The 27,204-nt window shown below is 43.5% G+C and overlaps 1 protein-coding gene across 1 annotated transcript in view; it reads right to left on the reverse strand.

The window, feature by feature from the left end:
• The window catches only part of LOC308106463 (uncharacterized protein), a 51,603-nt gene that overhangs the window by 5,318 nt on the left and 19,081 nt on the right, over positions 1 to 27,204 (reverse strand). The window contains exons 21-42 of the mRNA XM_080458225.1: positions 27,054 to 27,192; positions 26,596 to 26,706; positions 26,148 to 26,324; positions 25,344 to 25,583; positions 24,949 to 25,105; positions 24,705 to 24,833; positions 24,436 to 24,583; positions 23,334 to 23,377; positions 23,026 to 23,211; positions 11,812 to 22,914; positions 9,618 to 9,862; positions 9,245 to 9,416; positions 8,618 to 8,862; positions 6,704 to 6,887; positions 5,867 to 6,074; positions 4,066 to 4,235; positions 3,900 to 3,969; positions 2,898 to 3,016; positions 2,781 to 2,812; positions 2,531 to 2,699; positions 774 to 869; positions 183 to 223 (exon numbers count right to left, since the gene is read on the reverse strand). Coding sequence (XP_080314351.1) covers positions 183 to 223; positions 774 to 869; positions 2,531 to 2,699; positions 2,781 to 2,812; positions 2,898 to 3,016; positions 3,900 to 3,969; positions 4,066 to 4,235; positions 5,867 to 6,074; positions 6,704 to 6,887; positions 8,618 to 8,862; positions 9,245 to 9,416; positions 9,618 to 9,862; positions 11,812 to 22,914; positions 23,026 to 23,211; positions 23,334 to 23,377; positions 24,436 to 24,583; positions 24,705 to 24,833; positions 24,949 to 25,105; positions 25,344 to 25,583; positions 26,148 to 26,324; positions 26,596 to 26,706; positions 27,054 to 27,192 — 14,185 coding nt within the window. The remainder of the gene's footprint in view (positions 1 to 182; positions 224 to 773; positions 870 to 2,530; positions 2,700 to 2,780; positions 2,813 to 2,897; positions 3,017 to 3,899; positions 3,970 to 4,065; positions 4,236 to 5,866; positions 6,075 to 6,703; positions 6,888 to 8,617; positions 8,863 to 9,244; positions 9,417 to 9,617; positions 9,863 to 11,811; positions 22,915 to 23,025; positions 23,212 to 23,333; positions 23,378 to 24,435; positions 24,584 to 24,704; positions 24,834 to 24,948; positions 25,106 to 25,343; positions 25,584 to 26,147; positions 26,325 to 26,595; positions 26,707 to 27,053; positions 27,193 to 27,204) is intronic.

Genomic DNA, 27,204 nt, shown 5'->3' on the forward strand with positions numbered 1-27,204 from the left:
CCAGTGCATGAAGCCGAGGATTCATACCAAGGCACCCGTGGCAGTTTTTTGATGTTGAATTAAACACACCCATTGCCATTTTTTCATATGTCTGTGGAAAACATGTGACAGCCAACATACACCTCACCCCAATCCGATGACACTCTGAGACTGTGTGAACAAAGAATTTGAACTGTGTGTACCTTAAACTCAGTCATGTCGCCGACACATACACCTTTAGGATCTGGATGAAGAAAAACAAGAAAGTAGTTGGATTAATCAGTGATTCCTCCCTTTTTTGGAACGCTAAAGTTAGCCATGGTGTTCCACATGGTTCAGTATTAGGACCCATACTTTTCACAAGGCTAGTTGGTAATGATGCATACCATAACAAAAACACACCCAGCAACCCTGCATACATCTCAGTCACTATGCAAATGACACTCCGCTCTATTATTTTTTAAAAATCTGATAAAATTGTAAAATGATAAACATTTCTGAAAGGAATGAGTGTCTGGATGAGGTGTGGTGTTCTACCTCTAATCATATTTGCTTCTACTGCTCCTCCTCATTGTGGACCCCCATTTCTTGACAGTATTTGGTTTCAAACTCAACTTGTGATAATACAATTTGTCTGAATAGCATGACTTTGACCTTCAATACCACAACAGGGAATGTTTGACCAGGATTTGTCTCAAAAGCTGACTTCTTTCACTTGTTTGATACAAAAATCACACAGATCCAGTCTTTGAGTCACACTAAAAAACAAAACAGTCCATGCATCAGTCACGTACCACACGTGTAGATTGGGCAGCAGGAGGTTGGAGTAACTTTGAGAGTGAAGCCCAACGGGCAGGTGACGGGAGTAGGACACAACTTTACATTGCATTCTGTAGGAAACAAAGATTGACAGTCTATTAGTACTCTCTGAAAATGGAGATGTTGAAATGTTTTAATATAGAACAGTTAATATGGAAAACACACTGTTGATACACACACACCTCTGTCATGCAGTCAGTCTGATCACTGAACTGGAACACAGATATGTTCGATCTGTGCTTCTGTTTAGTTTTTCTTACCAAAACAGGAGCTTGTCTTTGGTTTGTTTGAGTTTTGGGGGAAATAAACCAGTGCCTGACTTTAAAGACGTCATTGCTGGTTATTTTGGACATTTTAAAGTGTTTTGATTATTATATAAAACAAAAATTAACATTTTTTTTATTTCTTTTTAGCTAACAATATTTAAAAATTCCAGTATTGTGTTAGTGCTGTTAAATGATCTAATTCACTTCTGCACATCAATGTGCACATCGATTGGTTGATCTTTTAAAATTTCTGCAGAGCTTCTCAATGGCTGTGCAGTCTATGCTGTGCTACCCACCATACCACAGTATGTTACAGTGGTATGGTGGGTAGCGCAGGTTCAATTGCAGATGTAGGGGCCCTTCTAGGTGGAATTTGCATGGTCTAGCTGTGTGTGGGATTTTTCTGGGTGCTCTGACTCCCTCACACAGTTTATGTGTGGTAAGTACATGATGTGCGTTCGTGCGTGCGTGCATGAGTGCACCAATCTGCGTTTGCAGCACTACTTTGTTTGTCAGCCTGGTTCTTTCAGATCAGATGGTTCCATTTACGTGAACACTAAATAAAATTGATCAGATTCATGTGCCAGCTTCTACACACAAAGAATGTCTCCCCAATCAGTCAGTGGATCAATTCCATAATGCATTGCACTTCGACATTGGCCCTTTGTGACATGACCACATGTTCAGAGTCATGTTCATGTTCAAGACCAGCGTTTCTTCTAAATCCACCAGTACGGCTGCAGCTATCAGTGTATTTGTGTTGCTATAGCAACCCCTGATGTTAGTGTGCATAATTTCTCACAATTTTTTTTTTGCTGTTTCTTTCTTCATTGTTCATCAAAACAGTAATGTCTTATTACTTTCTGGGCCTTGTATGATGATTATTTTAAAGATTTGATCATGAATATATTCCTAATACAAACAATTTGGCACACTTCATCACTCACTACAAAAGGGGAGTCAAATATGAGGCCGGTCGGCCAAAATTGGATCTAATCCAAAGAGGCTCTAATCTGGCCAACAAACCACCAAGCAAATTTGAATTTAAAAAAAAAAAAAAAACACAGACGATTTAAAAAAATTATTTGTTACAAGTAGCAAACGCAACACAACACTGAAACCCGAGCTGAGATTTTGGTAATGCTGCCATAAAAGACAGCAAACTAGCATTCGCTTCAAAGCCTTGCTGTCAGGGTGAGTTTGTAAAAATATGACCGTATGTGGCCCCTGAACTAAAATGTGTTTGACGGTTAAACAATGCTTCAAGTTAACTTGTGAAGTTTGTGATGCTTCAACATGACGTAATATGACTTTCGAGACTGACTTGGTTTGTTATTGTGCAAGCTTTAACCTGGATACCCTGTTTTCCTTGGCCAGAGTAATTATACCTGAGCTTGGGACACAATCAGGATAGAGAAGTTTACATGAGAACGACAGGTGTACACAGTTCTGACTCAGCAACTGACCACATGTTTCTACTGGGCAGCACTTCTCTCTTTTCTTGACGAGCTGATAGCCGGGCATGCTGCAGTCGGGAGGCAGCGGCAATACGCACTCATATGGCTTACACACCACACTCATGGATTGATTGTTACACTCGCACGTGCTGCACTCGCTTTGCCATATATCGCCAGGCTGGTGAACAGGAACAAAGTGTGTTAGACGCACAGCTCATGTTTTATAAGTGTACAGAAAGATAATAGTCAGAGTTCTCACTTGTTTGGGTTCTCCTGTGGGCCCGACACAGCCTGAAAGCCAAACAAACAGAAGTGGCTGTCACTATGCTTGGAAAGGTTGAAAGTTCTTTGTGTTCATTTTTGCATTGAGTCTCACCACAGAAGGCAACACATGTGTCTTGGACTTTGTTAAACAGGATGGTGCCTTCAGGGCAGAAGCAGCCCTCCTTGGTGTCTTCAGTTCCTGCCTCATTTACCGTGGATTTGTTGCTGTACCTGATGAGAGAAATGGACTTACTGGGAATTGTTCCCACTGAATAATATTAAATACTACCTACAAATACATTTTGTTATTGTGAATTATCAATTCCAACAATCCATTTGTATGTTTTAGATAACTACAGAGGCAAGAAAGACGTGAATCTTGTGGCTGTGCTGAGCAGTGTGGATTCAGGTCTGACTGGATCTATTCCGAAGGCGGATTTTCCTTTTTGCGTCAAACTTACTTCAATGTCTAATAATGTCTAAAACTGCAGCAATAAACTTACACTGATCTGCAGGTGGTGGACACTGTCCTTTAGGAGAGTCTGTTAAACCTCCATCCATTGGGCTATCACCTAAATGATCCACGTTTTTAAAAACGAATATGCAAAAACAATGTGTTTTCACATGTAAACGAGGCCTCAGCTTGTTAGCAAAACCCTCTCAATGTCAATGTTTTATGACGTTTTAAATCACATTGGCCAGTTTATATTAACGACTTAGCATAAACTCCTCCCAGTATTTTGCACAATCTGGGAAACACACCTGATATTTCACATTCATGAAGGCAAACATGCTCAACGGATAGTTTGAGTGAGACACAATCAGTAGGTGCCCTAAGATCAGCTTCCACACCAGTCATTAGTGCTTCAGGGTCTCATTCAAATAGAAAAATCAGCTAAGCCTTGAGGGCATGAGGCAACACCCTTTGATTATATTAACTATGTTCAGAATAGTTTCCCTGATATTAGTTTGAACACACAGTGTTTGAATATAAATGTCAATAACATGCAGAGCAGATTTATAACCAGTTTCAACACTTTGTCTTGCCACCGGCATCAACTAAAACAGCCGAAGATGAACACATGAAAATATCTGCTATTCTTAAAACTTTCACCTCTCGTTACATGTAGGCTGTACAGACGGTCCACAGGCCTTGTACACTTTATCACTGGAACATTTGTGTTCTGCAATACAAAAAAAAATATATAAAAATGTATACACTTTGTAATGAATCTAATAGCTGCAGAGTCACAGTCGACTGTTAGCAACATATAACTCACCACACAGGCCGTTGGTACTGTTCCTCCAATCAATGCAAACTCCTGCACTGGCGCACACGGTGGCGTAAGCCTCAAGGCTGGAGCACGTGTTTTCACCATTACAAGTGTCTGACTCACACATTGTCTTGAACTTTCCCGGAGCCACGTATGTGTGGCATTGTTTAAACAAGCTACAGAGGAGAAAGCAGTGTGTCAGGGATACAATTCCACTCACAGGGAATGACTGGAAAGACGTAAACATCTTTAAATGTGCCAATAAATGAAATAAGTTGAACATGAAGAACAATGAGGTGGGGTGGGTGGGTCAGGATCACGGTTACCTGCTAATATTTTACAATATATAATGATCAAAAGAATGAAGGGGAAATTATATTGTCTGAATGGAGTCAAATTACAGCTATAATAAAAACTTTAGTGCAAAGTGTAACGGTTAAAACATTTGGAGCATATATATGAATAAATATTTCAAATCTAAAGCATTTAAGTCAGTCAGGAGTAACTTTTGATCCTGGTGAGGGCAACAAAAGGGTCATATTGTCTACCTGTAGGCCAAAGTTTGAATGACTGAGAAGCAGTAAATTACCTTGAATTGAATTCATGTAGTTTGAATGTGATTATTTATTTGCATTTTCCTCATGTGGAGCCATGAGTTTCACATGTCTGAGCTAATTAGTACAAGTGACACTTTTGTTCTTCTACAGATCCCAAAAGCTGTTAATAAATATGCTCAGAGTGGTTCAAACTCAGCAAGGGTGGGCTCATCCTCCCACAGTTTAAACTTCAATTCATGTTTTTTACCAAATATTTTCTTCATTAATTTGTACAATATTCCTGCACAATATTTTAAAAGGTAGTGACCCCCTCCTAATCTGTGAAAGACTCAACCTCACTATGATGTTATACCGACGTTATATATTCATCATGTTAACCTCAACTGATGCCAGTTGAACTCTGTGGCTGTAATATGTCTTTTAAAAACAGATTTCCAATATCGTGTGATAGGTTTATTGTTTCTTTCTTCTAGTAAGTCATATTTAATGTGCTTTTTTTGTAATGACAGATTGTAATCTAGAACTTGACGCTCAATAATATTGGCATTCTTTCAAGGAAGCTTAAACCTATTTTCAATTAGAAATACTTATTATGTGCGATGTTGTTATTTTTACCACTTTGCAGGACATTATACTTCATACTAATTGAAGTTTTGAAGTATAAAACAATGCCTTGAGGTTAAATTCTCTAGTATTTTAGACAGTGCACTATAAGGGGTTGAATTAGTAATGCTTGTCTTGTGTGCACCACATGCTTCACCAAAAACACACACAGACCCATAAATCCTAACATATTTGTTCTTGGCATGTCAAACACTGCACTGTGCTAATGCCTTCAGCGAAATCAATATTTCTTTTCTCATAATCTACCATGAATTGTTTGGTATTTCTCTGTAAAATGGCCGTGTTGTATTTGGCACGATAGAGATAAAGTCGGATTAAATTGAATAATGATCAGTTTAATCATATATTTCTTCTGCAGCCTACCACAGCCCCAAAACATTCATATAGAGATAAAATTAGTTAAAATGAGTCCCCTTTGCACCCACAAAGCACTCACATCAGCTACATTTATTCAATTAATGTTCACATAAAGCAACAGGGCAAATCAGGCAAAGGTAGAGAGCAGAATAGAAATAATTTAGAAAAAAAAATGAATCCCAGAGTGAAATGCTAAAATGCTTAGAATAGGCAGCCTGTCAGATATCCCACATGAAAAAAGACAGAAATGTGTTGGTGGTTGCTCTGACCTGCTGGTGAGGATGTTGCAGATCACAGGCTTGCAGGGTTCCTGTGGTGTGGTGGAGGTGGAGGGTGCTGTGGTGCCGATGGGCGGTGAGGTGGTGGTGGGGATACATTCGCTGCCAGGAACCTCCCACTGGGCTGCAGACTCAGAGCAATTCACTACCTGTCCATTTGGAGAGCGGCACTCGTTGGCCAGGGAGTTGTCACAAGTGCCTGGAAAAGAAGAGGTGGGCTTCGATTTCAGGAATCACTTCTGGTCAGTTTAGGACTCAAACCATGCAAACAAAGACAGATTGTATCTCTTGTTGACTTGATTGAAGAAGAAGTGAATGAACTTGGACAACAGTGTTTTAATATCGCCATCATATGCAATCCTGTTTCATGTTGCCTTATAATTTGTCCTATGTGTACAATTTGTCAACTTTTTTTACGCTTTCTATTTATGCACAAAGGGAGCAGCCCCTGCAATTTCATTCAATGTGACGTACAATGACAATAAAGCGGTTCAATTCTATTCAATATAAAACAGAAGATGAGGGCTACAAATCTTCCGGCATCCCACTCACACTATAAAAAGTTTTTTCGAGAAAAGGCCAAAGGTAAAAGAATAAAGCACAGAAAGATGAATTTGAGCAGAAACTCCATTACACAAAAAAAACCTGCTGAATTACAGTCACGTGAGTAAATGTAAGTCGTTACTTTCCACTGTCCACCTTTTCCGATTGACTTGAGAAGAATGATATATGACTGATCAAGTGTCAAGTTCAAAGTCAGTGAGTGGCCGAGTCGTCGCTGAGTAGTGTTGACTTAAAAAGCATGTGTTGGCTGTTGTGCTGACTCACCACACTGTCCCTCTGTGTTTCCTTTAAAGAGAGAAGAGGGAATCTCGACGCTGAAGAAAAGGTCCCTGTAGGTCACTGTTGTTTCAATGTCTGGGATTTTTAAGGTCATCACCATATTTGTACTAGTTATTAGCACGTCACTGTTCGAAAACTCTTGGTAGATGGTTTCATTATTGCGCGTCACCTGTAGGAAAATGAGAAGAAATGACATCAGAAAAGAGTAGAAACTAAGAACAACACCAGATGTACCACTGGCCATAATACTGATGAACTATAAAAGCGTCAGTGTGTAGGATTCAGACTTTAGGGCAAGTGGCGAATGAAGCTGTACTATCAAGCATATGCTGATTTTGTTACTAATTGACTGGCCAAGTAAAGGTCAAGGCTGCACGGTGGCGCAGTGGTTTGCGCGCTCACCTCGAGAAGGTCCAGGTTCAATTACCGGCCAGGCCTTTCTGTGTTGAGCTTGCATGTTCTCCCTTTGTGTGTGTGGGTTTCCTCCAGGTACACTGTTTTCCTCCCACAGTCCAAAATCATGCATGTGAGGTTAATTGGTGACCCTCAATTGCCCCGAGGTGTGAATGTGAGTGTGTGTGGTTGTCTGCCTCGCTGTGTTTGTCCTATGATGGACCGGTGACCTGGCCAGGGTGTATCCTGTCCTTGAACATAATAAACTGGGATTGACTCCAGCGCAGCATGACCCTGAACTGGATGAAGCGGTATAGATGGTAGATGGATGGATGTAAAGGTCAGAGGTGTTAGTTATTTTTACCAGTAATCTTGTCTTTTACTGTCTTTGTCTTTTTATAACATCAACAACTAATGTGACCTTTGATATGACTTATACATTTGGGTTTGCTTGATTGTGTCCACAGCAGCAGTGTACTTGACTTGTAGTGGCCTCTTGCAGTAGAATGAGTAAACATGGTTTAATAATCAGCATGCAATGTGTTTGTGTGCTTATGAATGCTATATATTATTGAAAGACTGATGCTGCAACTCGGCCAGCAGCATCCACTTCTGGTGGGTATATCAGCGATGTAAATGCTGTTAAAGCAGTGAGCTCAAGATTGTAGCAGTATGAGAATTGTGCATCATGACTACGGTGAGTTTAGAGCCCATTGAGCTCTGTACGCACAGCCCTCTACTACTTCTGCACCCAGCCTTTGCATGAGAAAATGCCAGAAATGTGATGGTAAAGTAGCTTGCATAGACGCATCAACCCTGGAGTAAAACTGACCTGACATAACACTTGTTGTGTTGATATGTCTACAATGTACAGTGGCATAGTGGTTGGCATCCTCGGCACAAGGCGAGAATACAGTATAAACAGTATGTTTGAGTGTGACTTCCACAGTGCAAAAAATAATAACTTCAAGTCAGTCTACTTTGTGTTTTTGATGGTAAAAAATTGCAAATCGAAAGATGAAACTGAACGGTCCTGCAAATATTGCAGAGTTTCATTAAGTATATTTTTAAGATATTGGTCACATGTTGTACTGCGGTGTTTGGTTACCCTTCAAACTTCACACTAACCAGACTTCAGTTGAATTCTGAGCTTATAAATCTTTCTGAGTGGAGTATGTTCTCCCCTGTTCTGTGTTTGTCAGCGCTCTGGATTCCAATGTTCGACACATGCACACTGAAATACTTAAGTATGTCTGTCGCTGTGAATGTGTGAGACGATCTGTGTGAAGCTGACTAAAGTGGTATGAAATATGCAACCACACAAGATTGGAAATTTTGCAGTAGCTGTAGGTGACATGATGTGTGGACATTTACATGATTTACCAATCTGTAAACTCATTGTTAGATCCCACTAAATCATACACATTGAACCTTTAAACAAACGCTCTCGAAACGATCAACGTTGTGAAATTGTAACACGAAAACATAGATTTTTTAATTGCTTACCACAATTTTTAGTGTTCCTGAAGTGTTCTGCTGCATCAACACAATGTCATTGTCCTTGTAAATAACATTGAAGGCCTTTCGACAGAATGGGACGTCTGAACCGTAACAGTTATTGTGCAAGATAATAGTCAGGTTGTACTTCGTTTGGATCTCCTTGACCAGATAGTAGGAGCACTTCTCGTTGAAGTTGTATAGTTTCCCATCAAATGTGTTGTAATTAGACGCACCCGAGACATGGCATGAACCTGCAGGATAAAGAAAAATAAAGAAGCTATGGGTGGAATTTTTACTAGATAGCAAGCGCATATTTAGTTTTTCAAGATTTGCCACAGTAATAATCCCTCTTGATATGGATTTGTATTGAACATTTGCTATCAATACATTCACAACTTTTTTTTTGTATAATGGTTGCCAACTTGTTTCAGGCAGAAATGATATAGTGAGTATTCTGCAACATACAGCAAAACTCCCCAAAAATATGTTTTCTATATACATCTTGTTTTCTCTTAACATTTTGTTGGATGCACAACACTGGCGCCCTTCAGCAAGCATTTCTTTCAGAATGTCAATATGATTGTAGCACACTGACAGAAACTATCTGCAGGAAAAGAAAAAAAAAAGCCTTACATGGACAATCGTATTTAAAGCAACATCCCTCATCATCATACACCTTGACCGATTTGCGACCATTGGCACAGATGACTTCTTTTGTGGAGGGACATGTGGTATTTGTCTTTGTGATGTTTCCGTTGGTGCAGGTTGATGTTTGGCAATTGTTATCCTTCCAGGATTCTCCATTCTGAAAATATATGTAGAGGCGGTCCGTCAAACAGGAATTATAGAGATGCATCAAAAACTGTTTAAGAATTTTTTTTTTTATACATTTCAATGCAGTTGCATTGACCAAATACTTTTCCACCATCATTACATGACAATCATGGTCGAGGTTCCTTCTATTGTTTTAAAATCCCAATAAAAATAGCATCTGTTCTTAAATCACCTCTCTCGGGGGAGACACATCGGTACAATCTTTTGTTGTAGGGGTGAAGGTAGGAATTGTTGTGAGTGGAGAACTTGGTCTTGACTGTGTGGTGGTGCTTAATGGTATAGTGGTAGGAAGTGCAGTTGTTCTGGGAGTCGATGTTGTTGGGCAATCGAAGGGTATGGCCTCAACTTCGCAAGAAGCATTGCAATGTGCAACGTAACACCATCCTAACCCATCAGTGAAGTTGTACACCTTGTCTCCTGCAAAAAACAGAAATGGCAAGGATTTAGTGCACCAAACTGACACTTCAGGAACAGTTGTAATTACTAAGAGACGAGACAAGTCCAAAGGACAACAGCAAAGTCATGTCACTTTGCCAAAATCATTTGATGATGTGAAACAAACCAATGGATCAAAGATGGAGCAGAATATAAACTCATAAAATTGCTGTTTCACTTACTGCCGCATGGTGGTGCAAACATTGGCGAGAGAACTTCTGTTTGAACTTATGCTGAAAATGTCTCAACACTAATCTAAAACTGTATTTCAATCAAAAGTATCTTGGACATTTAGATCCAGGTGCTTCTCAACGAGCTGAACGTTTCTGTGCTTGTTGTGTTTTGCATTTCTACTATGACTTAGAAATCCCACACATATCATGGCAATCAGGCTCATGATGTAGGGAAAAGCAATGAATGTAAATGCATTGCAACTGAGGGGCCAGGAAGCTTCAGTAAAAAGATGAAGAAAATCACACCATAACAATGCCATCTTTGTCTGAAGGATTGTGATTATGGTGGATGTATTTGATGGTGCTTTACTGCATTGTAAATGGGTTGATTAAGACAACAATTGAATTGAAATGCAGAACCGAAACACCAGAAATGCTACAATCCTTCATCACCTGCAATCACCTGTTTTTTTTTATATGTTGGGTGAAATATGGTATGAGTGGTCATTGAGCAAGAGATGTTTATCACTGCACATCACACCCACAAGGTTTCTAAACCGATCCAATCCTTCCTTTTCCCAAACACCAGGAACTTTTTCGGGAACAAAATGTTCCAGCTGTCAAAAGCCACCAACTTTGTGGTTCCTGGCACTGATGGAACATTTCTGCAGTAAAACCACAGCTTGAAACATACACAGTCATAACTATGAAATATCTTACACATCTCCATTTCTTATAATCAAGGGAACTCTATCCAACTATTAAACATCACCACAAGATGAAACTGAATGGGGCCCAGGTTAAATAGGAGGAAGATGCAAAACCAAAGCATGCCAGTGTGCCCTAAAGCATAATGAAATGGTTTAAGCTTGGAACACACTACCGGATTTTTAAAATCTTCACAGATTTAGAGAACACGCACTTGATGATCACAAAAGACAGATCGCACGAGACCTTCCTCAATTTGATCTGATAGTGTGTGGTACGACTCCAGAGCTCACCACACACTAACCTATCCTTCAGCAGAGTAGCAGGCTCTTCATCATAGACTTCTATAAAACAATATATATATAGGGCTATGTTCTTCATGCTCAATATTCCAAATCTCCCATAGTCAAACGTGAGTCTGTGTAAAACACAGCATGTAGATGTGAACAAACATGTTGCCACAAATCAACCTCGGCCTTATGTCACAAATTAGGATTTTCTTTTATTGAAGTGAGTTCAGGATTAACCCTAGGATTTCCGTACTTTGAAGCAGATTCACTTCTATCAAATTAATCAGACAATTTCAGAATGGTAATTTTTGTGAAGTACATTCCCATCACTTTAAGTGTGGTTAAAAAGTGCTCTAAACTGACATATTCACCCATGCACATGCACTGTCATACACCAGTTGTAATGTTTATCATGCAGTGTTCTCAACCTCTGAAATGCACAAGTTGGGAAGGAGTGTCATGTCCATGGAATCTATGACACTGTCCCTTTAGATCAGAAGACAACACACTTTGACAACAGTTACACAACTGCCAAAATTGAATATCTGAAGATTCAAGAATAATCAGCAACAATTTTGGTAGGCAAAACTATTGTTGAAAAGGACATGATTGGAATCATAAAAAGCTTTGATATGGATGTCCAAAAGGTACAGAATTTAACATTTTGGGTGAGGATATCAAAACAACCCAAAGAAAGTCCAAATAAGATCCAAATTAAATAATTAATTAAAGAAAAGGGAGAAAATTAAATGTAACCTACCACGGAGATATGAAGTTCCATTGTAGAGACAAGAACAGACAGTTGAGGCTGTGGTGGCAACAGTACTTGTTCTTGGTTGGTAAACAGTGGTAGTCCCAGGAAGTGTCTTTGTTATGGGACCAATGGAAGTTGTGGCACCGAGAGTTATTCCTGTTGTAACTGGAGTTGATGCAACAGTAGTGTTGAGTTCTAAAAACTGCGTATTTGTAGAAGGAGTTGTGAACTGTGTAGGGCCAGTGACTACAACAAGTGTTGTATTTTTTACAATACTCGTAGATGATGTCATTACAGGGACAGTAGATACCACTGTTGAGGGTTTACTTTTGCTGGTTGTGACTTCTGCAGTGGTTGTTTCTTCAGGTGTGGCAGTAGTTCCCTTTGTGGTGGTGCCAGGGCCTTCAGTTGTTTTGGTGGTGACACTGGGTGTGGATGTCACAACTGTTGTTTCTTGGGCCGTTGTGGTCTCCTCTGGTGCGCTTGTTGTGGTTTCAACAACACTAGTAGTTGAAGTGGTTACAGGGCCAGTAGTTTCTGCTGCAGTGGATTTAATTGTGACAGTTGTGACTTCTGCAGTGGTTGTTTCTTCAGGTGTGGCTGTAGTTCCCTTTGTGGTGGTGCCAGGGCCTTCAGTTGTTTTGGTGGTGACACTGGGTGTGGATGTCACAACTGTTGTTTCTTGGGCCGTTGTGGTCTCCTCTGGTGCGTTTGTTGTGGTTTCAACAACACTAGTAGTTGAAGTGGTTACAGGGCCAGTAGTTTCTGCTGTCGTGGATTTACTTGTGACAGTTGTGACTTCTGCAGTGGTTGTTTCTTCAGGTGTGGCTGTAGTTCCCTTTGTGGTGGTGCCAGGGCCTTCAGTTGTTTTGGTGGTGACACTGGGTGTGGATGTCACAACTGTTGTTTCTTGGGCCGTTGTGGTCTCCTCTGGTGCGCTTGTTGTGGTTTCAACAACACTAGTAGTTGAAGTGGTTACAGGGCCAGTAGTTTCTGGAGGAGTGGATTTACTTGTGACAGTTGTGACTTCTGCAGTGGTTGTTTCTTGCGGTGTGGCTGTAGTTCCCTTTGTGGTGGTGCCAGGGCCTTCAGTTGTTTTGGTAATGACACTGGGTGTGGAAGTCACAACTGTTGTTTCTTGGGCCGTTGTGGACTCCTCTGGTGCGTTTGTTGTGGTTTCAACAACACTAGTAGTTGAAGTGGTTACAGGGCCAGTAGTTTCTGCTGTAGTGGATTTACTTGTGACAGTTGTGACTTCTGCAGTGGTTGTTTCTTCAGGTGTGGCTGTAGTTCCCTTTGTGGTGGTGCCAGGGCCTTCAGTTGTTTTGGTGGTGACACTGGGTGTGGATGTCACAACTGTTGTTTCTTGGACCGTTGTGGACTCCTCTGGTGCGCTTGTTGTGGTTTCAACAACACTAGTAGTTGAAGTGGTTACAGGGCCAGTAGTTTCTGCTGCAGTGGATTTAATTGTGACAGTTGTGACTTCTGCTGTGGTTGTTTCTTCAGGTGTGGCTGTAGTTCCCTTTGTGGTGGTGCCAGGGCCTTCAGTTGTTTTGGTGGTGACACTGGGTGTGGATGTCACAACTGTTGTTTCTTGGGCCGTTGTGGTCTCCTCTGGTGCGCTTGTTGTGGTTTCAACAACACTAGTAGTTGAAGTGGTTACAGGGCCAGTAGTTTCTGCTGTAGTGGATTTAATTGTGACAGTTGTGACTTCTGCAGTGGTTGTTTCTTCAGGTGTGGCTGTAGTTCCCTTTGTGGTGGTGCCAGGGCCTTCAGTTGTTTTGGTAATGACACTGGGTGTGGAAGTCACAACTGTTGTTTCTTGGGCCGTTGTGGTCTCCTCTGGTGCGTTTGTTGTGGTTTCAACAACACTAGTAGTTGAAGTGGTTACAGGGCCAGTAGTTTCTGGAGGAGTGGATTTACTTGTGACAGTTGTGACTTCTGCAGTGGTTGTTTCTTCAGGTGTGGCTGTAGTTCCCTTTGTGGTGGTGCCAGGGCCTTCAGTTGTTTTGGTGGTGACACTGGGTGTGGATGTCACAACTGTTGTTTCTTGGGCCGTTGTGGACTCCTCTGGTGCGCTTGTTGTGGTTTCAACAACACTAGTAGTTGAAGTGGTTACAGGGCCAGTAGTTTCTGGAGGAGTGGATTTACTTGTGACAGTTGTGACTTCTGCAGTGGTTGTTTCTTCAGGTGTGGCTGTAGTTCCCTTTGTGGTGGTGCCAGGGCCTTCAGTTGTTTTGGTGGTGACACTGGGTGTGGATGTCACAACTGTTGTTTCTTGGGCCGTTGTGGACTCCTCTGGTGCGCTTGTTGTGGTTTCAACAACACTAGTAGTTGAAGTGGTTACAGGGCCAGTAGTTTCTGCTGTAGTGGATTTACTTGTGACAGTTGTGACTTCTGCAGTGGTTGTTTCTTCAGGTGTGGCTGTAGTTCCCTTTGTGGTGGTGCCAGGGCCTTCAGTTGTTTTGGTGGTGACACTGGGTGTGGATGTCACAACTGTTGTTTCTTGGGCCGTTGTGGTCTCCTCTGGTGCGCTTGTTGTGGTTTCAACAACACTAGTAGTTGAAGTGGTTACAGGGCCAGTAGTTTCTGCTGTGGTGGATTTACTTGTGACAGTTGTGACTTCTGCAGTGGTTGTTTCTTCAGGTGTGGCTGTAGTTCCCTTTGTGGTGGTGCCAGGGCCTTCAGTTGTTTTGGTGGTGACACTGGGTGTGGATGTCACAACTGTTGTTTCTTGGACCGTTGTGGACTCCTCTGGTGCGCTTGTTGTGGTTTCAACAACACTAGTAGTTGAAGTGGTTACAGGGCCAGTAGTTTCTGCTGCAGTGGATTTAATTGTGACAGTTGTGACTTCTGCTGTGGTTGTTTCTTCAGGTGTGGCTGTAGTTCCCTTTGTGGTGGTGCCAGGGCCTTCAGTTGTTTTGGTGGTGACACTGGGTGTGGATGTCACAACTGTTGTTTCTTGGGCCGTTGTGGTCTCCTCTGGTGCGCTTGTTGTGGTTTCAACAACACTAGTAGTTGAAGTGGTTACAGGGCCAGTAGTTTCTGCTGTAGTGGATTTAATTGTGACAGTTGTGACTTCTGCAGTGGTTGTTTCTTCAGGTGTGGCTGTAGTTCCCTTTGTGGTGGTGCCAGGGCCTTCAGTTGTTTTGGTAATGACACTGGGTGTGGAAGTCACAACTGTTGTTTCTTGGGCCGTTGTGGTCTCCTCTGGTGCGTTTGTTGTGGTTTCAACAACACTAGTAGTTGAAGTGGTTACAGGGCCAGTAGTTTCTGGAGGAGTGGATTTACTTGTGACAGTTGTGACTTCTGCAGTGGTTGTTTCTTCAGGTGTGGCTGTAGTTCCCTTTGTGGTGGTGCCAGGGCCTTCAGTTGTTTTGGTGGTGACACTGGGTGTGGATGTCACAACTGTTGTTTCTTGGGCCGTTGTGGACTCCTCTGGTGCGCTTGTTGTGGTTTCAACAACACTAGTAGTTGAAGTGGTTACAGGGCCAGTAGTTTCTGCTGTAGTGGATTTACTTGTGACAGTTGTGACTTCTGCAGTGGTTGTTTCTTCAGGTGTGGCTGTAGTTCCCTTTGTGGTGGTGCCAGGGCCTTCAGTTGTTTTGGTGGTGACACTGGGTGTGGATGTCACAATTGTTGTTTCTTGGGCCGTTGTGGTCTCCTCTGGTGCGCTTGTTGTGGTTTCAACAACACTAGTAGTTGAAGTGGTTACAGGGCCAGTAGTTTCTGCTGTGGTGGATTTACTTGTGACAGTTGTGACTTCTGCAGTGGTTGTTTCTTCAGGTGTGGCTGTAGTTCCCTTTGTGGTGGTGCCAGGGCCTTCAGTTGTTTTGGTGGTGACACTGGGTGTGGATGTCACAACTGTTGTTTCTTGGACCGTTGTGGACTCCTCTGGTGCGCTTGTTGTGGTTTCAACAACACTAGTAGTTGAAGTGGTTACAGGGCCAGTAGTTTCTGCTGCAGTGGATTTAATTGTGACAGTTGTGACTTCTGCAGTGGTTGTTTCTTCAGGTGTGGCTGTAGTTCCCTTTGTGGTGGTGCCAGGGCCTTCAGTTGTTTTGGTGGTGACACTGGGTGTGGATGTCACAACTGTTGTTTCTGGGGCCGTTGTGGTCTCCTCTGGTGCGTTTGTTGTGGTTTCAACAACACTAGTAGTTGAAGTGGTTACAGGGCCAGTAGTTTCTGCTGTAGTGGATTTAATTGTGACAGTTGTGACTTCTGCAGTGGTTGTTTCTTCAGGTGTGGCTGTAGTTCCCTTTGTGGTGGTGCCAGGGCCTTCAGTTGTTTTGGTGGTGACACTGGGTGTGGATGTCACAACTGTTGTTTCTTGGGCCGTTGTGGTCTCCTCTGGTGCGCTTGTTGTGGTTTCAACAACACTAGTAGTTGAAGTGGTTACAGGGCCAGTAGTTTCTGCTGTAGTGGATTTACTTGTGACAGTTGTGACTTCTGCAGTGGTTGTTTCTTCAGGTGTGGCTGTAGTTCCCTTTGTGGTGGTGCCAGGGCCTTCAGTTGTTTTGGTGGTGACACTGGGTGTGGATGTCACAACTGTTGTTTCTTGGGCCGTTGTGGTCTCCTCTGGTGCGCTTGTTGTGGTTTCAACAACACTAGTAGTTGAAGTGGTTACAGGGCCAGTAGTTTCTGCTGTAGTGGATTTACTTGTGACAGTTGTGACTTCTGCAGTGGTTGTTTCTTGCGGTGTGGCTGTAGTTCCCTTTGTGGTGGTGCCAGGGCCTTCAGTTGTTTTGGTGGTGACACTGGGTGTGGAAGTCACAACTGTTGTTTCTTGGGCCGTTGTGGACTCCTCTGGTGCGCTTGTTGTGGTTTCAACAACACTAGTAGTTGAAGTGGTTACAGGGCCAGTAGTTTCTGCTGTAGTGGATTTACTTGTGACAGTTGTGACTTCTGCAGTGGTTGTTTCTTCAGGTGTGGCTGTAGTTCCCTTTGTGGTGGTGCCAGGGCCTTCAGTTGTTTTGGTGGTGACACTGGGTGTGGATGTCACAACTGTTGTTTCTTGGACCGTTGTGGACTCCTCTGGTGCGCTTGTTGTGGTTTCAACAACACTAGTAGTTGAAGTGGTTACAGGGCCAGTAGTTTCTGCTGCAGTGGATTTAATTGTGACAGTTGTGACTTCTGCAGTGGTTGTTTCTTCAGGTGTGGCTGTAGTTCCCTTTGTGGTGGTGCCAGGGCCTTCAGTTGTTTTGGTGGTGACACTGGGTGTGGATGTCACAACTGTTGTTTCTGGGGCCGTTGTGGTCTCCTCTGGTGCGTTTGTTGTGGTTTCAACAACACTAGTAGTTGAAGTGGTTACAGGGCCAGTAGTTTCTGCTGTAGTGGATTTAATTGTGACAGTTGTGACTTCTGCAGTGGTTGTTTCTTCAGGTGTGGCTGTAGTTCCCTTTGTGGTGGTGCCAGGGCCTTCAGTTGTTTTGGTGGTGACACTGGGTGTGGATGTCACAACTGTTGTTTCTTGGGCCGTTGTGGTCTCCTCTGGTGCGCTTGTTGTGGTTTCAACAACACTAGTAGTTGAAGTGGTTACAGGGCCAGTAGTTTCTGCTGTAGTGGATTTACTTGTGACAGTTGTGACTTCTGCAGTGGTTGTTTCTTCAGGTGTGGCTGTAGTTCCCTTTGTGGTGGTGCCAGGGCCTTCAGTTGTTTTGGTGGTGACACTGGGTGTGGATGTCACAACTGTTGTTTCTTGGGCCGTTGTGGTCTCCTCTGGTGCGCTTGTTGTGGTTTCAACAACACTAGTAGTTGAAGTGGTTACAGGGCCAGTAGTTTCTGCTGTAGTGGATTTACTTGTGACAGTTGTGACTTCTGCAGTGGTTGTTTCTTGCGGTGTGGCTGTAGTTCCCTTTGTGGTGGTGCCAGGGCCTTCAGTTGTTTTGGTGGTGACACTGGGTGTGGAAGTCACAACTGTTGTTTCTTGGGCCGTTGTGGACTCCTCTGGTGCGCTTGTTGTGGTTTCAACAACACTAGTAGTTGAAGTGGTTACAGGGCCAGTAGTTTCTGCTGTAGTGGATTTACTTGTGACAGTTGTGACTTCTGCAGTGGTTGTTTCTTCAGGTGTGGCTGTAGTTCCCTTTGTGGTGGTGCCAGGGCCTTCAGTTGTTTTGGTGGTGACACTGGGTGTGGATGTCACAACTGTTGTTTCTTGGGCCGTTGTGGACTCCTCTGGTGCGCTTGTTGTGGTTTCAACAACACTAGTAGTTGAAGTGGTTACAGGGCCAGTAGTTTCTGCTGTAGTGGATTTAATTGTGACAGTTGTGACTTCTGCAGTGGTTGTTTCTTCAGGTGTGGCTGTAGTTCCCTTTGTGGTGGTGCCAGGGCCTTCAGTTGTTTTGGTGGTGACACTGGGTGTGGATGTCACAACTGTTGTTTCTTGGGCCGTTGTGGACTCCTCTGGTGCGCTTGTTGTGGTTTCAACAACACTAGTAGTTGAAGTGGTTACAGGGCCAGTAGTTTCTGCTGTGGTGGATTTACTTGTGACAGTTGTGACTTCTGCAGTGGTTGTTTCTTCAGGTGTGGCTGTAGTTCCCTTTGTGGTGGTGCCAGGGCCTTCAGTTGTTTTGGTGGTGACACTGGGTGTGGATGTCCCAACTGTTGTTTCTTGGGCCGTTGTGGTCTCCTCTGGTGCGCTTGTTGTGGTTTCAACAACACTAGTAGTTGAAGTGGTTACAGGGCCAGTAGTTTCTGCTGTAGTGGATTTAATTGTGACAGTTGTGACTTCTGCAGTGGTTGTTTCTTCAGGTGTGGCTGTAGTTCCCTTTGTGGTGGTGCCAGGGCCTTCAGTTGTTTTGGTGGTGACACTGGGTGTGGATGTCACAACTGTTGTTTCTTGGGCCGTTGTGGTCTCCTCTGGTGCGCTTGTTGTGGTTTCAACAACACTAGTAGTTGAAGTGGTTACAGGGCCAGTAGTTTCTGCTGTAGTGGATTTACTTGTGACAGTTGTGACTTCTGCAGTGGTTGTTTCTTCAGGTGTGGCTGTAGTTCCCTTTGTGGTGGTGCCAGGGCCTTCAGTTGTTTTGGTGGTGACACTGGGTGTGGATGTCACAACTGTTGTTTCTTGGGCCGTTGTGGTCTCCTCTGGTGCGCTTGTTGTGGTTTCAACAACACTAGTAGTTGAAGTGGTTACAGGGCCAGTAGTTTCTGCTGTAGTGGATTTAATTGTGACAGTTGTGACTTCTGCAGTGGTTGTTTCTTCAGGTGTGGCTGTAGTTCCCTTTGTGGTGGTGCCAGGGCCTTCAGTTGTTTTGGTGGTGACACTGGGTGTGGATGTCACAACTGTTGTTTCTTGGGCCGTTGTGGTCTCCTCTGGTGCGCTTGTTGTGGTTTCAACAACACTAGTAGTTGAAGTGGTTACAGGGCCAGTAGTTTCTGCTGTAGTGGATTTACTTGTGACAGTTGTGACTTCTGCAGTGGTTGTTTCTTCAGGTGTGGCTGTAGTTCCCTTTGTGGTGGTGCCAGGGCCTTCAGTTGTTTTGGTGGTGACACTGGGTGTGGATGTCACAACTGTTGTTTCTTGGGCCGTTGTGGACTCCTCTGGTGCGCTTGTTGTGGTTTCAACAACACTAGTAGTTGAAGTGGTTACAGGGCCAGTAGTTTCTGCTGTCGTGGATTTACTTGTGACAGTTGTGACTTCTGCAATGGTTGTTTCTTCAGGTGTGGCTGTAGTTCCCTTTGTGGTGGTGCCAGGGCCTTCAGTTGTTTTGGTGGTGACACTGGGTGTGGATGTCACAACTGTTGTTTCTTGGGCCGTTGTTGTCTCCTCTGGTGCGCTTGTTGTGGTTTCAACAACACTAGTAGTTGAAGTGGTTACAGGGCCAGTAGTTTCTGCTGTAGTGGATTTACTTGTGACAGTTGTGACTTCTGCAGTGGTTGTTTCTTCAGGTGTGGCTGTAGTTCCCTTTGTGGTGGTGCCAGGGCCTTCAGTTGTTTTGGTGGTGACACTGGGTGTGGATGTCACAACTGTTGTTTCTTTGGCCGTTGTGGTCTCCTCTGGTGCGCTTGTTGTGGTTTCAACAACACTAGTAGTTGAAGTGGTTACAGGGCCAGTAGTTTCTGCTGTAGTGGATTTAATTGTGACAGTTGTGACTTCTGCAGTGGTTGTTTCTTCAGGTGTGGCTGTAGTTCCCTTTGTGGTGGTGCCAGGGCCTTCAGTTGTTTTGGTGGTGACACTGGGTGTGGATGTCACAACTGTTGTTTCTTGGGCCGTTGTGGACTCCTCTGGTGCGCTTGTTGTGGTTTCAACAACACTAGTAGTTGAAGTGGTTACAGGGCCAGTAGTTTCTGCTGTAGTGGATTTAATTGTGACAGTTGTGACTTCTGCAGTGGTTGTTTCTTCAGGTGTGGCTGTAGTTCCCTTTGTGGTGGTGCCAGGGCCTTCAGTTGTTTTGGTGGTGACACTGGGTGTGGATGTCACAACTGTTGTTTCTTGGGCCGTTGTGGACTCCTCTGGTGCGCTTGTTGTGGTTTCAACAACACTAGTAGTTGAAGTGGTTACAGGGCCAGTAGTTTCTGCTGTGGTGGATTTACTTGTGACAGTTGTGACTTCTGCAGTGGTTGTTTCTTCAGGTGTGGCTGTAGTTCCCTTTGTGGTGGTGCCAGGGCCTTCAGTTGTTTTGGTGGTGACACTGGGTGTGGATGTCACAACTGTTGTTTCTTGGGCCGTTGTGTACTCCTCTGGTGCGCTTGTTGTGGTTTCAACAACACTAGTAGTTGAAGTGGTTACAGGGCCAGTAGTTTCTGCTGTAGTGGATGTACTTGTGACAGTTGTGACTTCTGCAGTGGTTGTTTCTTCAGGTGTGGCTGTAGTTCCCTTTGTGGTGGTGCCAGGGCCTTCAGTTGTTTTGGTGGTGACACTGGGTGTGGATGTCACAACTGTTGTTTCTTGGGCCGTTGTGGACTCCTCTGGTGCGCTTGTTGTGGTTTCAACAACACTAGTAGTTGAAGTGGTTACAGGGCCAGTAGTTTCTGCTGTGGTGGATTTAATTGAGACAGTTGTGACTTCTGCAGTGGTTGTTTCTTCAGGTGTGGCTGTAGTTCCCTTTGTGGTGGTGCCAGGGCCTTCAGTTGTTTTGGTGCTGACACTGGGTGTGGATGTCACAACTGTTGTTTCTTGGACCGTTGTGGACTCCTCTGGTGCGCTTGTTGTGGTTTCAACAACACTAGTAGTTGAAGTGGTTACAGGGCCAGTAGTTTCTTCTGTAGTGGATTTAATTGTGACAGTTGTGACTTCTGCAGTGGTTGTTTCTTCAGGTGTGGCTGTAGTTCCCTTTGTGGTGGTGCCAGGGCCTTCAGTTGTTTTAGTGGTGACACTGGGTGTGGATGTCACAACTGTTGTTTCTTGGGCCGTTGTGGACTCCTCTGGTGCGCTTGTTGTGGTTTCAACAACACTAGTAGTTGAAGTGGTTACAGGGCCAGTCGTTTCTGCTGTAGTGGATTTACTTGTGACAGTTGTGACTTCTGCAGTGGTTGTTTCTTCAGGTGTGGCTGTAGTTCCCTTTGTGGTGGTGCCAGGGCCTTCAGTTGTTTTGGTGGTGACACTGGGTGTGGATGTCACAAGTGTTGTTTCTTGGGCCGTTGTGGCCTCCTCTGGTGCGCTTGTTGTGGTTTCAACAACACTAGTAGTTGAAGTGGTTACAGGGCCAGTAGTTTCTGCTGTGGTGGATTTAATTGTGACAGTTGTGACTTCTGCAGTGGTTGTTTCTTCAGGTGTGGCTGTAGTTCCCTTTGTGGTGGTGCCAGGGCCTTCAGTTGTTTTGGTGGTGACACTGGGAGTGGATGTCACAACTGTTGTTTCTTGGGCCGTTGTGGACTCCTCTGGTGCGCTTGTTGTGGTTTCAACAACACTAGTAGTTGAAGTGGTTACAGGGCCAGTAGTTTCTGCTGTGGTGGATTTAATTGTGACAGTTGTGACTTCTGCAGTGGTTGTTTCTTCAGGTGTGGCTGTAGTTCCCTTTGTGGTGGTGCCAGGGCCTTCAGTTGTTTTGGTGGTGACACTGGGTGTGGATGTCACAACTGTTGTTTCTTGGGCCGTTGTGGTCTCCTCTGGTGCGCTTGTTGTGGTTTCAACAACACTAGTAGTTGAAGTGGTTACAGGGCCAGTAGTTTCTGCTGTAGTGGATTTACTTGTGACAGTTGTGACTTCTGCAGTGGTTGTTTCTTCAGGTGTGGCTGTAGTTCCCTTTGTGGTGGTGCCAGGGCCTTCAGTTGTTTTGGTGCTGACACTGGGTGTGGATGTCACAACTGTTGTTTCTTGGACCGTTGTGGACTCCTCTGGTGCGCTTGTTGTGGTTTCAACAACACTAGTAGTTGAAGTGGTTACAGGGCCAGTAGTTTCTGCTGCAGTGGATTTAATTGTGACAGTTGTGACTTCTGCAGTGGTTGTTTCTTCAGGTGTGGCTGTAGTTCCCTTTGTGGTGGTGCCAGGGCCTTCAGTTGTTTTAGTGGTGACACTGGGTGTGGATGTCACAACTGTTGTTTCTTGGGCCGTTGTGGTCTCCTCTGGTGCGCTTGTTGTGGTTTCAACAACACTAGTAGTTGAAGTGGTTACAGGGCCAGTAGTTTCTGCTGTGGTGGATTTACTTGTGACAGTTGTGACTTCTGCAGTGGTTGTTTCTTCAGGTGTGGCTGTAGTTCCCTTTGTGGTGGTGCCAGGGCCTTCAGTTGTTTTGGTGCTGACACTGGGTGTGGATGTCACAACTGTTGTTTCTTGGACCGTTGTGGACTCCTCTGGTGCGCTTGTTGTGGTTTCAACAACACTAGTAGTTGAAGTGGTTACAGGGCCAGTAGTTTCTTCTGTAGTGGATTTAATTGTGACAGTTGTGACTTCTGCAGTGGTTGTTTCTTCAGGTGTGGCTGTAGTTCCCTTTGTGGTGGTGCCAGGGCCTTCAGTTGTTTTGGTGGTGACACTGGGTGTGGATGTCACAACTGTTGTTTCTTGGGCCGTTGTGGTCTCCTCTAGTGCGTTTGTTGTGGTTTCTTTTGATTTGGTTGTAATTTCCTGAGTAGTCCTGGTTTTTTGAGTGGAACCCTGTGTCATTCCCTCCGTAACTGTTGTTGATTCTACCGTTGTTGGAGTTGTGATTTGTGTTATGGTCATTCCCTCTGTGACACAGATGAAGACATTTGACACTTAATCAACTGACAAAAGAAAGTAATTCTTTTTATCAAAATATTAACATTCTACAGTCATTAATTCATGAAAAATGTCCTCACCTGTGGTAAATGTAAAGGGGGTAGTTGTAGGGACTGAAGTTGTGGAAATTGCACATTCATATACATCTCTTGTTATAGTTTCATTCGCTCCACAGCTCGCTGTTATGCATTTCTGCACCCCATCTGTTGTGTTATATATGATTTCTCCATAGTAGTAGTGTTTCCCACTGACAACGCATGTACATGCTGCAGATAAGAAACATTAAATTTTTAATCCTACAATAAATGCAAAACACTTGTATCTACATCTTTGATACGATCTTGAAATTCCTATGAAATTATAATCACACAGCTTTATATGTACTCACAGTTGACGTCGTAGCTACATTCAATCCCTGAGTCTGTGCAGGAGCTTTGAAGATAAAGAAATTGTTGAATCATTTAACATGAACAATGATAAATTCACACATTTCATTTTCACCATCTCCCTTCTTTCAAAATACATTGATGTGCAAAAACAGTTCATAACATATAAAGAAAACTAACGAACAGCAGTCGAACAGTTCTTCCAAGTGGCCAACAAGCATATCCCTGGTTTGATTTTTGGCTTGGGGCAAGATTGAATGATGTAGAAATTGCTCAGTCAGGGAAACAAAGAGGTCATTAGTTTACCCTACATGGTGACCTTTATACAACTGTATGAACACATTTCCATTAGTATAATAAACATCATGTGCTTCAATCTGCCATTGTGGCATAGTTACAGACAAAGATAGTTTTGAAAAGAAAATATGTCAGGAATACATTAAGCCACACAGGTTTTTCTGCAGCTTTTCAAAACATTAATTTGAATAAATTGTAAGTTTTTTTCTGGCTGTATGTTAGCATATGAGTTGCAACACAAAATGATTTTTCAAATGCAGATTCTGGAAAATAAGTCAGCCAGCATGAAGAGTCCGACCCAGATCTTCAATGCAATTTAAAATGCAGATGCTATTTACTGCTTATACACAGAAAGAGATCAAGAGGAACACTAGATGATTGCGTTGATGTACAACAGGATTGTAAGTCCAAATATAACATGTCATCAAATAAAATAGGGTTTGTCAAATGAATTATTCCTCTAAACAAACTTAAAATTGGCCTAACAGGCAGTTGTTGTTTTGTACTTTTTACAAATGAGTCAATGAAACGCTGCTGCATTCTGCTGTATTCAGACTCTCACGCAGAGGTGTCCAGCTCGAGGGCCGCTGTCCTGCATGTTTTAGCTCTTTCCCTGTTTCAGCATACCTGAATCTATTGTTGATGTCATCATCAAGCTTGTGAAAAGCCCAGTAATGAGCCTCTCTTTGCAATCAAGTGTGTTGTAACTGGAAAAAGACCTAAACCATGCAGGACGCTGGAGGTCGAGGACCAAGTTTGGACATCCCTGCGTAACGTTTTCTGAGATAGATCCAAGTTGAGACGTACCAGGTGTAACAGTTGTTCCCTGGAACTTTGTCTCCAATATCGAAGTGGTTGCCTCTATTGTCATAACATCCACATTTTTCCCAGGCCACACACTTCATACCATCTTCATAAAAGAAGGGTTTGCTTGGGGGACACTGTGGATAGCAGCCTGGAAAACCATTAAAACATACCAATTAGCTTTACAAGCAACACAAGTTAAGTAAAACTGTAACCTGAAAAGTCATCACACCAGTCTAAAACTGGCATGTTAGAGAATGGTTATATCCTACCTTCCAGGTTAGTGATGAGATGAGAGCACTCTCCTGATGGATTCCTGCACGTCTTCATACATTTAGCTCCACAATGCCTGTAGTGCCACTCACAGCCATCAGGGGAGTTGTAGTAGTCACAGAAAATAGCTGCGAGAGACCAAACATGATTCATCAGTTTTTTACATAACCTGCTTTATGTGGCAAACATATTGTGCTTTGGATGTCCAAGTTACTCATTCAAGTATGGAGAGGCTAAACTTACGGCACAGTTTTGGAGATCTCCATTGAATGCAGGCTCCAGCTTCATTACACGCTTTGGCATAGGCAGCCACAGCAGTGCAGAAACACTCACAGTCGCCACCGGAGTCACAAGCACAAGAGTCTCTCACACAAGAATCATAATACGGACCAGGATCAACCTGCAACACACAATAAGAATGTTCAGTTAGTGAGAGCAGTAAAGGTCAAGGATAATCAAAACGTTGCACTGTGGAGATAACAGTACTGTTAGCAATGCAAGTCAGCATGCAGGTTTGGCTCCTATTGTACTATTATGAGTAATAAAGGAGTGAAAAGCCATACAAAAGCAATACAATTTATGTTATCTTCCGAACCATGGCTAAAATAGTGCAACATGCTGGCGGTGACTGGGGTTACCTGTAAGTGACAATTCATGAAGGTGTCACTGGTGATGATGCTGCACTGCTTCTGAGACCAGGCCCTCCGGTACGGGTTGGAATCACAGGGATCTTTGATGAGCTTGGCATTGGGGCAGGTGGACGACACTCTCCAGCTGTTACCGAACTGCAGAACATCTGCCACCGTCTCCTGAGAGCGGGTGGTGAAGTCGTTCTTACTGTTCTCATCATAGTTTCCACAAAGACCACAGACTTGACCCTGAGAGAAGAAAACACATCAAACTAGTCAATCAAGTCAATCAGTCAATAAAGGGCTACAATCTTGTATCAGTATTCATATTCTTGGGCCGTTCTGTCTCCACAAAGCCCTGAGCCAAAAACCCTCTTAAAGTCTCTTGAGAACATCCCAATGTGATTTCAGCTGGGTCAGACCTGCTCAAATATCCAAGTGCTTCACTATGAGCCCTCTATTCTAGCACATTTTTTTCTTGAATGTCTCAATAAACATACATATAAATGTACATTATTGTTCTATAACTCCAGTGCCATAGGCAACAGAGCAGCACCACAGAGGGATTCTGCCTCGTTTTTATAGTATTTAGGCTGTTTTTGTCTTTATGCACTTGATTTAGTGGCTTAAGTGGAAATTTCCTCCTTGGATGCAAAATGATGTCATTAGAATCGAAGAATTTTACCAAAAGTAGTGGCGTTAGCAATTATGACTGCAGTTCTTTTGTGGAGAAAAACCTTTTTAATGGATATTCTGATGGTGTAGCTGCTTTCGAATAAACAAGCTGAGGTGACTTTAATGTACAGACTTTACCTGGTAGTCTGCACTGACTGAGATGAACAGACTAGTCTTCTGGTCCCACATGAGCACGAGTCCTTTCTTGATCGCCAGCACCAGGTAAATCCCCATTTTCTGCACCTGATGGTGGAGCAACAGGCTGCTCCCCTTCACCACGTGGAGTCTGTCATCTTTAAACTGAAACTCACTGTCCTGTGGGCATCAACATCAAACACACGCAAACACACACACACACACACACACACACACACACACACACACACACACACACACACACACACACACACACACACACACACACACACACACACACACACACACACACACACACCTTTGTAAGTAATTGATTACCAAAGTGAACTTCGTTACAAATGCTGATGTTTCACTGTTACTTTCATATGGATGAAAATAGTTGAAGAGCTGCTGTCGTTCTTCCTCTAACGTATTATAGAGCAGTTTTTACCCCCAAGAAGATCCTGATGGTCTTGGAGCAGGTGGTTCCGGTGGTTCCACATGGAACGTTCTCAGTGATGATTCGGAAGCTCCCATTGATCTTACTGTTGCCACAGTAGTCCTGAGTGAGAGAAAGGCCAAAGATATTGTCACAAGATTTATTGGTAGTTGGATGATTGGTGCAAATGTTTGGAAGCCACAGCATGCTAAAGATAAGGAAATGTACATCACAACATGCTTTACATGTCAATAAAAAAACAATCTGATGGCATTATCTGGACTCGAATTCCACCCCCAGCCTCGCAGCAGGAGATTGGCTCAGGATTGTCTGTTGGCTTTACTTTAAACAGACACATGTGAGGCGGCGCTAATCTATTCTTGATAGTGCCACACACAACCACAATCTGTTCTCTTAATTACTTTCAAAATCAACAAAATGTTCACACTTTTGCTCCTCTGCCACTTTACCTGGAGGAGTGTGTATTCACACTGTCCACTGAAGTCAAACCTCTTATCATCAAACGTGATGTAATGACCGTCGCCATAGATGGCACACTCAGAGTCGCACACGTTGGTGGTACATATGAACTTTCTTCCACTGCAGAAGCTGAAAGACAAC

The sequence above is a fragment of the Lipophrys pholis genome (assembly GCF_963383615.2).
Source record: "Lipophrys pholis genome assembly, chromosome: 2".
NCBI lineage: Eukaryota > Metazoa > Chordata > Actinopteri > Blenniiformes > Blenniidae > Lipophrys > Lipophrys pholis.